Source organism: Manacus vitellinus, unplaced genomic scaffold (genome assembly GCF_001715985.3).
Source record: "Manacus vitellinus isolate BGI_N305 unplaced genomic scaffold, ASM171598v3 scaffold_41_pilon, whole genome shotgun sequence".
NCBI lineage: Eukaryota > Metazoa > Chordata > Aves > Passeriformes > Pipridae > Manacus > Manacus vitellinus.
In genome coordinates this window covers 5,877,782-5,889,142 of record NW_021940545.1, presented here as the reverse complement: position 1 = coordinate 5,889,142, position 11,361 = coordinate 5,877,782, and the positions used below count along the sequence as shown (strand labels likewise).

The 11,361-nt window shown below is 52.1% G+C and overlaps 1 protein-coding gene across 1 annotated transcript in view; it reads right to left on the bottom strand.

The window, feature by feature from the left end:
* Positions 1 to 6,031: 6,031 nt before the first annotated feature.
* NCAM1 (neural cell adhesion molecule 1) overlaps positions 6,032 to 11,361 on the bottom strand; it is a 59,469-nt gene continuing 54,139 nt past the window's right edge. The window contains exons 19-22 of the mRNA XM_018078581.2: positions 9,875 to 10,082; positions 9,292 to 9,408; positions 7,463 to 8,236; positions 6,032 to 6,152 (exon numbers count right to left, since the gene is read on the bottom strand). Coding sequence (XP_017934070.1) covers positions 6,032 to 6,152; positions 7,463 to 8,236; positions 9,292 to 9,408; positions 9,875 to 10,082 — 1,220 coding nt within the window. The remainder of the gene's footprint in view (positions 6,153 to 7,462; positions 8,237 to 9,291; positions 9,409 to 9,874; positions 10,083 to 11,361) is intronic.

The following is an 11,361-nucleotide window of genomic DNA, read 5'->3' as shown; positions in this document are numbered from 1 at the left end:
CTCACCCGCCCGCCTGGGAGAGAACGGCACAGGCACAGCCAGGTGACCTGGCAGCGCCCAAGGACGGGTCACTGTGGGGTCTGATGGGTGTGAAATTAGAAATTCTCACTATAAATTTCCACCCCGCAGCTCCATTCGCCTGCCTCTGCTTCCACGGCTCCCGGGAGGAGGAATCCCGGGTGCCAGCAAGATGCTGAGCTCCCTCACTCCGCAGGCAGCACATCCCCTGCTCCATCCACCCCCTTTGGAGCCAGAATATCCCTTAAACCCCTTTCCCCCTCCCTCACGCACCAAACCCAAACATCTCCCCTCTCCTGCTACAACCAGCTCTGCCCACGTCATTCACCATCCCAAAGGTGGGGTTTTATCCCTCTAATGAAGCTGTTTCCAGCCCCGTGTCCGTGGGGTCCAATTAAACCCCCCCCCGAGGTGATGGCTCTGGCACTGGGATGCTCAGAAAGCTGGGGTTTTTTATTGGTTACCCCAGAAACTCTGGGGAACAAAACCACGCTGTGCTGGTGCAGCAGATGTGCACAGGTGAGACACACCTTTACTGAAAGGTGTCCAGGTCTCCATTTCCATACAAAAGCACTTAAAATGATGCCCTGAAGCACATGCACGAGATTCACAATTTGATTACAAACCAACTAATTATAATGTCTGGAAAGAACAAGAGAAAGAAGGTGTTTGTACCACAAACATCTCCATCCACGCCCCTAAACCCCCCCAGCCCTGCTCTTATTACCCCAAATTACTAATTACTTACCCTAAATTCAGGCCAGACTGGGGGTTAAAGTTGCCACACTCAGCCAGGGTGACTTTGCCAGTCGGGTGCCACGGCCTTAACAGAGGGAGAGAGGAGTTAAAGAACTAAAATGGAAATTAAAAGGCAGGTCTGGAGACTGAAAAACGGCTGAAGAAACACAAAGATCTCGCAAAGAATTTGCCAGCTGTTTGTCACTGAGCACAACCACGACTCCAGGGGAAGGAAACCCCTTTTCACACGAGGACATGTGCTCAGCAGCGACAGCAAACGAGGCTCCAGGCCCCTCTCTTACCTCTGGGAGAAGAGGGAAAAATACCTGAGCTCCTGGAGCTGAAGCTGGTGCAGCAGGAAAGGAGGCAAAGCCAGGGAAGGGATTCCAGGCCCCCGGCCCTGGATGCAGAGCAGACACTGGGGGCATCCAGGGAAGCAGCTGCCAAAGCCAGGAACACAAAAGCAACCTCAGAGCCCTCCCTTCAAACCCAACCAGGGACTTGGGCCAGTTCATGTTTCCCCCACTTGAAAGGAATTGGTGGGTTTTTATATCAAATGGGTAGTGGGGAAAAAAAAAAAAAAAAAAGTCTTTTTTAGCCAAATGGAAACTTCTGTGTGAAAATAAACTCCGAATTTCTGAAAATATTCTTAAGGAAAAGTAAACAGACACCCCACCCCTTGCAACCCCCAGACTAGAAAAATTAAACTTGGGCATTTTGGCGGGTTTTGGTTAAAATTTAGGAAAAAAAAGATAAAGACCCTTAATTGAATTCATTTATTAAATAAATTCATTAGATTGAACCCTCATTAATCAAGTTCAGGCGTCCAATTCAGGATGGGTTAAGGAGAACTTTTAAAGCCAAAACTCACACCTTCCATAGCCACACAACAGGGAAGTGCCCTTTTTGGGGAGGGAAAAAAAGCTGTCCCTGTTTCACAGCGGCCATGGAACTGCATCTGTGTGCTTGTTATCCGAGGGAAATGAATAAATAAATGCAGTGGGGCAAAGACACAAACTTTAAAACACTGTTTGGGACACTCAGGGGTTGGGCCCTGGCAGAGCAGCTAAAGAAGGGCAGCAGCTTTTCTTTTTTTTTTTTTTTTTGGTAATTTTTATTTGAACACAGTATTCTGACAGAATGCAAAGTCAAAATCCTCAGTTAGTATCAGTATTTACACCAGTGAGAATGGGGATAAAGGTGGACTCGATGTTTCACTCGGTAAAAAGATTTTTTGTTTTTTTCTTTTTTTAACAAGATAGAAGGCCCCCAAAAGTAGGGAATGCTGGGGAAGGATGGCAATGGAGGGGCTGAGAACAACTACCAAAACAGCCTAGGTGTGAAAAATGTGGGGTTTGAAGGCTCCATAGAAAAGGGTGAAAATAAAAGTCCACTCTCAAAGCTGAAGGACGGGATGCACTGTCGTCACCTTCACGCATGGGCAGCACAATGTCAGCACTCCTGGGGCCCCTGGCTGGGGATGGGCACACACACCAACACACACAGTGCCCAGGGGCTGGGCTGGCACCTCCTCAGAGGTGGAACTCAGAGCAGGGAAGCCTGGGCTGCCCTGGGAACGGGCAACTTGTACATTAAATAAATGACCCCCCAATAAGGGCGAGTGTCAAAGCACTGCAAGGACTGGGAGGAGTTGTGAGAACGTGAAGAAGGAGCTCACAGGGTTCCACTCCTGCTTGGAGTGGTGCTCACTCCACCCATGGAATGGTTTGGGTTGGAAGGGACCTTAAAGCTGCCCCAGTTCCAACCCCAGACCCTCTGTCAGTGTGGGTGCTGGGCTGGGCTCTGGGTGGGCCCCTTTTCCAGTGGAAAGGCCAATCCAGGGGGAAGTTCCCCCTTTTCACCCGACAGGGGCTGATGGTTGGCACTGGGCAGCTCAGCTCTCAGGGGTTAGAACTGGGGAGGTCCAACACACAGATGACAAAACCAGCCAAAACTGCAGAAATCTGACAGACTGAGCTCACCCCAGGGACAGAGGTACCACTGATCTGACCAACTGAGCTCACCCCAGGGACAGAGGTACCACTGATCTGACCAACTGAGCTCACCCCAGGGACAGAGGTACCACTGATGTGACAAACTGAGCTCACCCCAGGGATGGAGGTACCACTGATGTGACAAACTGAGCTCACCCAGAGCAATGGAGGTACCACTGATCTGACCAACTGAGCTCACCCAGAGCAATGGAGGTACCACTGATGTGACAAACTGAGCTCACCCCAGGGACAGAGGTACCACTGATGTGACAAACTGAGCTCACCCCAGGGATGGAGGTACCACTGATCTGACCAACTGAGCTCACCCCAGGGATGGAGGTACCACTGATCTGACCAACTGAGCTCACCCCAGGGACAGAGGTACCACTGATCTGACCAACTGAGCTCACCCCAGGGACAGAGGTACCACTGATCTGACCAACTGAGCTCACCCCAGGGATGGAGGTACCACTGATCTGACCAACTGAGCTCACCCAGAGCAATGGAGGTACCACTGATCTGACCAACTGAGCTCACCCCAGGGATGGAGGTACCACTGATGTGACAAACTGAGCTCACCCCAGGGACAGAAGCACCCACTGCTGCCCCAAAGCTCCCCGGTGCAGACACACCCCGGGAGCTCCTTGTGCTGCCTCTGACCGATGGGTTTCTCGGGAAAACAAAGCAATCCTAAGGACTGTGAGCCAAACTTCCCCCCAGTTACACCGACACTGCTGTGATGGGTCATGCAAGGGCAGGATCTGCTGCAGGGCTTTGGGGTGAGGCCCCGTCCTGCCCCGAGATCCCACCGGGATGGGTCCTGCACCTCCAGCCATCCCCCACGGGCATCCCAGGAGCTGAGGAAAAAATGCAAAAAACCCCACACCTAGCAAATGACAAGACCATTATTTCCCACAGTTGGAAGTGATGTGATGCTGCTGGAACAGACTGCACTCCTTCCAAGGACACACGGATGGAAGTGGCTCCACTGACCTGAGCCAACTGCGGCCTCCAAACCCCCCTCATCCTCCTGCTCCTCACCACAGAACCACACTCAGCTCGGGTTGGTTTTCTCATTTAAAGGCTTCTGTTCTTTGTAAGAGTTGTTCTCTTTTCGTTTGTTTGTTTGAATTCCTGAATATTTTTTTTTCTTCAAATCTGAACTAGCGCTACACCTTCCACATCCAAACTATGTTGAAGCTTTTTTATTATTTCAATACTATGACAAAAAACACGGTTCACACTAAAATAGTCACGCACCCACAGTGCACAAGCTTGCAGATCTAAAGTAGAATAAAAAAAGAAAACAAAAGAAACAAAAACAGGAAAAAAAAAAAAAAAAGAGGAGGAGAAAAAAAACCCCAAAACCCCAACAGAAGGAACATCTCTATACAATGGGCTGGTCTCTCCCTACACGCCTCTGCCTCCCTTCTGCTCAAAGCTCCTTTTCACCCCCAAATCTCAGCGTTACTCCATGATTCCTGATGAGAAATGCCATTATCAGCTGCCCCCTTCCATGATTTTAACACAGCTGCTACGTCACCCCCTTTCCCAGCTCCTAAGACACGATGCCAGGGGGCACCCCTGGCACCCCTGGCACTGATTTCCAAGCACTTGCTCCTGATTTCGGGTTTTTGGTTCTGCAGAGCACAGACTCAGCACACACAGGGGGACGGGACAGGACAGGGAGGGGCACCTGGAAGGGACCTACAGGGATCAGCTGGTCCAGCCCCACCCGCAGGAGGGGTCTGGCACCTGCCCAGCACCTTTGGGCTAAGAGTCTTTGCTTTGAAATGTGCTTTCCAGGGCCACAGGACGTGGGATTTACTGACCCTGGGATTTACTGGCATCAAAATAAGGGGGAACTGATGCAGTCAAACATCTGAGCCCAGACCAGCCCCAACTGTACAATCTCCCTTCTGCTCCTCAGAGCTCTGGGAGGGTTCCATGAAGGAAAGGGGAGAATGTCCTAAAAAAGCAGAGATGATATTTCTCTTATGCAGTCAGGCCCAGGTCCAGCAAGGGACTTCAACTAAATTTAAGAATAGAAGGACTTTCTCCAGCAATTCCCCCATTCCAAGGAGAGCCAGGGTTTATGTGGATTGCTGGATAAAGACCTTGATTGGTGACAAGTGGTTTGAATACCCCCCACCCCCCCAAAAAAATCCCAAACCAAACCCCAGCATCGCTTTTCTTCTTACTCCAGTAAGAAATAATAATAATAATAATAACAATAATAATAATAATAACAATAATTAAGAAAAGATAAAGGGGAAACAACTACTGTAAACATCCATGTTTGAAAATGTCTCCCTTTGCAAAGCAAGCATGCTGCTACCCTAGAGTCTAGAGACTGGATTGACTTCCAAACAAAAAAAAAAAGAAAAAAAAAAAAAAGGCAGCTATTTTACACATCCATTTAAACACAACAAAAGTTAAAAAAATATCTGTCAATTGTAAACACTGGAAAGAACAAAAGTTGGCAAAAAAAAAAAAAATTAACATAAAATTTAAAGAAATGTAGAGTCTGAATACTGCAAATTGAAATACATCCCCCGAAGCTGCAATTTTGGCATTCTTCCTAAAAAATAAGACAATAATAAACCCCAAATAAATGTCTAACGTGGCAAACAGAATTCAGTCACAAAGGGCTCGAGACACTTTGCATACTGAACAAATACAAGGTGAACAGAAATTATAACTTATTTATGAGGCTTTACATATTTCAAACTCGACTGAAAAGTATAAAAATAAATTGTGGACTTTGTTCTTTAAGTACCAGCCGTGCCCAGCAGCACAGTGGTTATATCTGCTATACTAACAAAGGAAACAACAGGGTCTCTTTGATTATTTTTTTTGTCTTTTTTTGTGTTTTTTTTTTTTCTTTTTTGTCTAGGACTAGTTGATTCTGAGCTTCCCAACCACATTGCAAACAGTATTGCAACTTTTGCTTCTCTGAATATACCCAGGGTCAGCCAAGCCCTGATTTGGTTACGGGTTTAACCCTGTTTTTAACATGTATTACTTTTTAAAAGCAAGTGCACAACGAATAGAATCTTTCTAGAAATAGTAAAACAAACAAATAAAAAAAAAAAGAAAATAAAAAAAAAAAAGGAGAAGAGAAGAAAATAAAAGAAAACAAAAGTAGACATTCCCCCCTCCCCCCGTTTATGCATTTTCTGGTTTGTTTGTTTGTTTAAAAAAGGCAACAGACACTAGAGGAATGAGATGGGTGTGTGGGCTGTGATTTCAATGCTCTCTCGTTGTCTCCCCGGTGCTGATCATGCTTTGCTCTCGTTCTCATTTGTTTGTGTGGCTTCGTTGGGGACCGTCTTCACTTCTGCTGGAGGGGTCTTCCTGTCTGTCACCTGCACTTCGGATTTGTCTTCTACTGGGATTTTCCTGGGGAACAATCACCAAAACGGCACAGTTTAGAGGCACAGAAAGGCAGGCTGAGTGACTGATAAGGAACGAATATCTTTCTGGAGCCCACGCCTCGCTTTGGCAGAGCAAAAGGAGCATTTCCTGATGCAGGGAGAAGTAAAACCAAACTCAGTCCCCCCCCAGCCCAGCTTCACTTCGCTCTGGATTCATCTTTTTTGCTCCTCCTGCCCTGGGCTAACACGAGGCAGGACGAGGGTGCAGCTGCAGGGGCTCGAGGTGGGCAAAGAGGAGCCCCAGGGAAACTCGCCTGGTTGCCAAGGAATTCCACTTCACCACCCCAGTGCCCTGGTCAAACAGGCTGTGTTTTTAGCAGAAAAGCCTTTTTTTTCCTACAGGAAGCCAGTCCCAGAATTTCCCAGCACGTTGCAGGAAGTGAAACACGGAAGATGGGAATTTTCCCAGGTGGAAGGGAGGTGCCCATCTCCACAGGCTCTGCCAGCAGCTGACAGCCCAGCACAGCACGAGTGCTCCTGTCCAACCCCTGCCCCACAGCTGGGCACCCTCCCCCAGCCACCCAGGGGAGCTTCTCCTGCTCTTTCCACTCTCCTGCCAAACACAAGGTGCAGGTTCCTCTCAGCTGAGGGATGTGGATCCTCTCCAGATGGCACAAGGCTCCAAAGGGCCCTGGGGTGGCCCTGCCTGGGGACGTGCTGCTGCTCTCAGAATAAATCAGCTGGGTAGAAAGGAGACCTGGTACAGCTGGTGGAGACTCATCCCTAATCCAACACTCTGCCAGGTTATCCTGACCCCACTGCTCCCCTCTCAGACAGCACCACACTGCCTCATCCTTCTGCCAGCTTAGGGACAGCTCCAGAGGTTCCTGGCTTTCACGGTTCCACGTGGCACTAATTTTTCTGCCCAGCCTTACACTGAGTGTGTTTTGAATTTCCACTCATCTCTCAGGAAATGGAATTTGGGTGGTTGTGCTCATTGACCTGCAGGAACTCAGCTCTTCCTCTGCACCAAACTGAACTATTTCTGCTCTCTTCCACAAAAGAATAACCCAAGATAGACAAAGCTGCATAAAAGTCTGAGGAATAACACATTCCCAATGAATTCCCAGGTTTCTTTTCTCTGCTTCCCTGGCACAGCCTACTCCTGGCTTTCCTCCTGGACCTTTCAAGCCAAGCCCTGTCGGTTCAGTGGTGAGTTAGTTCGCTAAGGAAACGGTGAGATTAGTTAAGAGAACACCCAACAAGGACACAGCACGAGCACCAGGGCACAAGAGACACAGCACACAACCAACACAAGAGTAAAGGCAGCCGTACTCGGTCTTTGCAGGCGCAGCGGGTACAGAGCTGTCTGCAGTGGAAGGAGCAGGCTCGTGAGCTTGCCCCCCAGCCACACTGGCAGGAGCAGTGCCAAGAGCTGCAAAAACATCCTTTGCAAGATCAATGTCTGGTGTCTTGAAGGTCCCTTCGTCCATTTTTAAGTCCTCGTTCTGGGAGGGGTTGGCGGTGCTGCCCGAGGCAGCCTCGCTCTTCACGTTGCTCGGGTTCTTGGGCGTCTCCGTCGGACTCTTCACTGTGCTGGGCTGCACAGGCTCCTTCTCGGGGCTCTTGGTGCTGGAGGCCTCCTGCTTGGGCTCTGCTGGAGCTGCAGGGCTCGTGAGGTTCGCGGGGCCGGGGGCAGCCGGCTTGTTCCCAGCTGCCGCTTTGGAGGCCTCGGCGGCGGCGCTGGGGCTGAGCACCGCGCCCTGCCCCGACAGGACACTTGAAGACAAACTGTTAGTGGCCGGAGCAGAGCTCGGGGTGTCGCTGAGGTCAACGAGAGGGGCCACTTTGGGGGTGGAGGAGGGTGGCGGTGACGACACCGAGGTGGCGGCCGCCCCTTTGGCCGGGGTGGCCTGGCCGGGCGACGCGGCGTTGGAGTCGGGGGCGGCCGCGGCCGGAGGGGCAATGCTGGAGGTCAGCGTGGTGCTCTCGCTGGTGGGGCTGTTCTGAGCAGTGGCAAAGGTTTCAGTGATAGTGTCAGAGTTAGTGGTGCCCGTGGTGACAGAAGGCAGCATGTCCTCCACGGTGGCTGCGGTGTCAGCGGGGTGCCTGCGGGGGGGACAGGGGCAGAAGAGAAATAGAGACAATGAAGCCCCGAAACGACAGCAGGGAAAGGGGGGGCAGAGAGGGAGAGTGAGGAGGTGGAGCAGCACCAGCTGGTTACAACACACACACACACACAACACGGAGAGGGACTCAGGAGGAGCAGAGACTTTCAGAGGTCAAACATGCAAAGGGAGCGAGGGAAGAGTGAGGATAACTAGGAGAGAAAAAAGGCAAAGAGGATGTGACCTGCAGGAATGGCTTGTTCACAGAGAGTTTTGGTTCAGGTCTGAGGCAAAAGGAAACCTGCCAACTTGCAAAGACTCTTCTCCCTCAGCCTAACTTTGCTCTCAGTGCTTCCCCCTGAGCTCCCAGGGAAGCTTTCTGCCAATGCCCTGAGCCTGCAGCCCTGTGCCAGCTGTCACCACACAGCACGGTCCCAGTGCAGGACCCCTCACCTTGCCCTGTCCTTTTAGCTGCAGGCTGGCCTGAAGGTCTGCAAGGCCATCCAGCCACACAGAACACATTTCTTTTTCTCACACGCACACGTGATGCAGACTCAGGGCCCAGTTCAGTTCCCTGATGTGAACAAAGCTCACACGGAGCTCTCAGCCCTCTCTCAGAACACTCAGACTTGCTCTGCCTCCTCCACAGCAGAGCCCAGCTCCTCTGCTGCTCTCAGGGGGTGCTCTCAGGGGGTTCAGGCTCTCCTCCAGCACTGCTGGGCACGGCTCACACAGCCCTCGCTGCCAGCCGGGGCTGACTCTGCTCTGGATCCTCTGCAGTGAACCTGGGCAGGTCTTTGATCTCCACACCGGGCAGGGCTGGCACAGACAGGCCTTTGAGGACACTCTGCTCCATTCCAGTGCTGGGAATAGGAGTCACTGAATCTTGAGAGGAGGCACTTCCTCACTGGCACGTCACCAACGGCAGGTGGAGGTTTTACCTTTCTTCCTCTCTTCCTGCCCTAAGTTGTGCTCACGGGAGACCTTGATCGTGAGATGGGGGCAGCTGAGGGCACTGCAGTGCCCCTGTGCTAGGACTGGCTAATGCCAACATACTCTGGCTCTGTCAGCGGGGTGGTCTCGTTGGGCTCCGTGTGTTTGCCCCCGTCGTGGTTGGGGGTCCGCTCCTCCTCCGTCCGCACCTCCACGATGGGCTCCTTGGACTCATCTTTCCTGCAGGGAAGGAATTGCACCGAGGTTGGAGCCCACTCACAGGAATCCTCCTGCAAAGACACGCTGTGAACGCCCCCAGTGAGTGACAGACACCCTGGGCTAAACACGGGGCACTCCTTGGGGTCACTTCTCCTTCCCCACGGCACAGAACTCCAGCGGCACGTCCGGCACTGGGATGTCCACTGGGCCACCTGTCCGATGGCCACCAACAGGAACGAGACAAAACCAGGGCAACAACTGCAGAAACACCTTCCTGGAAGCACAGAGAACCCCAGACCTCCCCAGCACCCTCCCATCAGAGCTGAGGAACCCCCGGCCCGCCGGGACAGCTCCTCCTCCCGCGGCTGCTGGGGACAGGAGTACTCACGAGAAGGGGAATGGGAGCAGTGGCAGTACTCACAAGAAAGGGAACAGGAGCAGTGGCAGTGCTCACGAGAAGGGGGACAGGGGCAGGGGCAGTACTCACGAGAAGGCAGCTTTTCCCTCCTCCATGTCCTTGCCCTTGGCCCCGGGGCCGGATTTGCCGCACATGTTGACCGCGATGCACATGAGGAGCCCACACTTGTTGAGGAAGTAGCAGGTGACGTCCACGGCCACCAGCAGTGCCACGAACACCACGACCAGGATGCCAATGATGGCAGCAGTGCCCAGGCCTGCCGTGGGGCTGGTGCTGGCTTCAGGGACCAAAGAGAGAAGAAGAGAAGGCACCGTGGTTAAAAGGTGAGTCAGGGCTTGATTTGGGCTGCACTTAAGGTGACAGGCACAGGAGGCTTTCAGAAGGTTCACCCTCTCTCTAGCAGCCTTGTGTTATAACCTGGGCTTTATCCTATGCAGGACAACCTCAAAAGATGGATTCCCGTGGTCCTGACAGGGCTTTGCCCATCTCTGTTGGGGTAAAGCCTGGAAAGCAAACAGCAGAAGCCTCTTCTGCCATGGCACACACCCAGCTGGGACACTGAAGGGCTCCAGCTTCCTTCCACCACCTCCTCAAGAGGTTGTGTCTGGGGTCCAGAGTGGCTTTGGCACTGCCAACCTGGCCCAAAAACCAGTGGAAGTAAAGCCCAGACTCTGCAGCAGGACTTGCCCAGGTGGGACACAAACCACTGGGTGATACCTGCGGGGCCTCAGTGTCGGTGAGCCCCTTAATGTGGTGGAACTGGAAGGAGTTAAACCCCTTCCTGCAGCTTAGGGAAGACCCAGCTGTGCAGACCTGGGGAGGGGTGAACTGTCCATGGCTTATCCAGAGGCAGCTGAGCTCACAGGGAGTGCTCAGGAGTGTTCTGGCTGAGGGACACACAGCCCAAGAGCCTTCTGAGGAAGCAGGAGGCAAAGAGAAGCAGCTCTGCCACTCTGCTGGGGCTGCCCTGGCCCCAGCACTCCCTGCTCCTCCACAGCCCATCTCCACCACCTCTCCCCAGCTGCAGAACAGAAAACAATACCTTGCCTTTTCCAGGAGAGAGAGGGACAGTGGGTGAGAGGTGGGGATGGAGGCCCAGGAAATGCTCTATATGGGATTGCCCACACAGCACTAACTCCAGGGCAAGTGGAGTTTAACTTCCTACTTCTAAACTGCTGAGCCTTTCCTTAGAGACAGGGAGGGGATAAACACACCAGTGAGTCCTGTCCAAACCAGCAGGCACAGCTGCAGCTTTGCAGGCTCCTTCTATCACCCCCTGAGCACCAGGTGCTTTGTGTTCCCCTTGTTCTGTTCAGAACAACTCCTGCCAAGCTGCCCATCTGCAGGCAGAGCATTTGGTTGGTGGCTCATACAGTTCAACACTTATTTAGAGGTACCAAACCACTCCAAACCTGCTGGTTGGTCTCAGCCATCACATAATTTACCTCCCAGGACAGGACTGTGCCCTCAGCAAAGGCTTGTGCCTCTGACAGAGCTGATGATTCCTGAGACAGGCAAGAGCATCATAGTTGTCATCACTCAGAGGAGTATTCTGG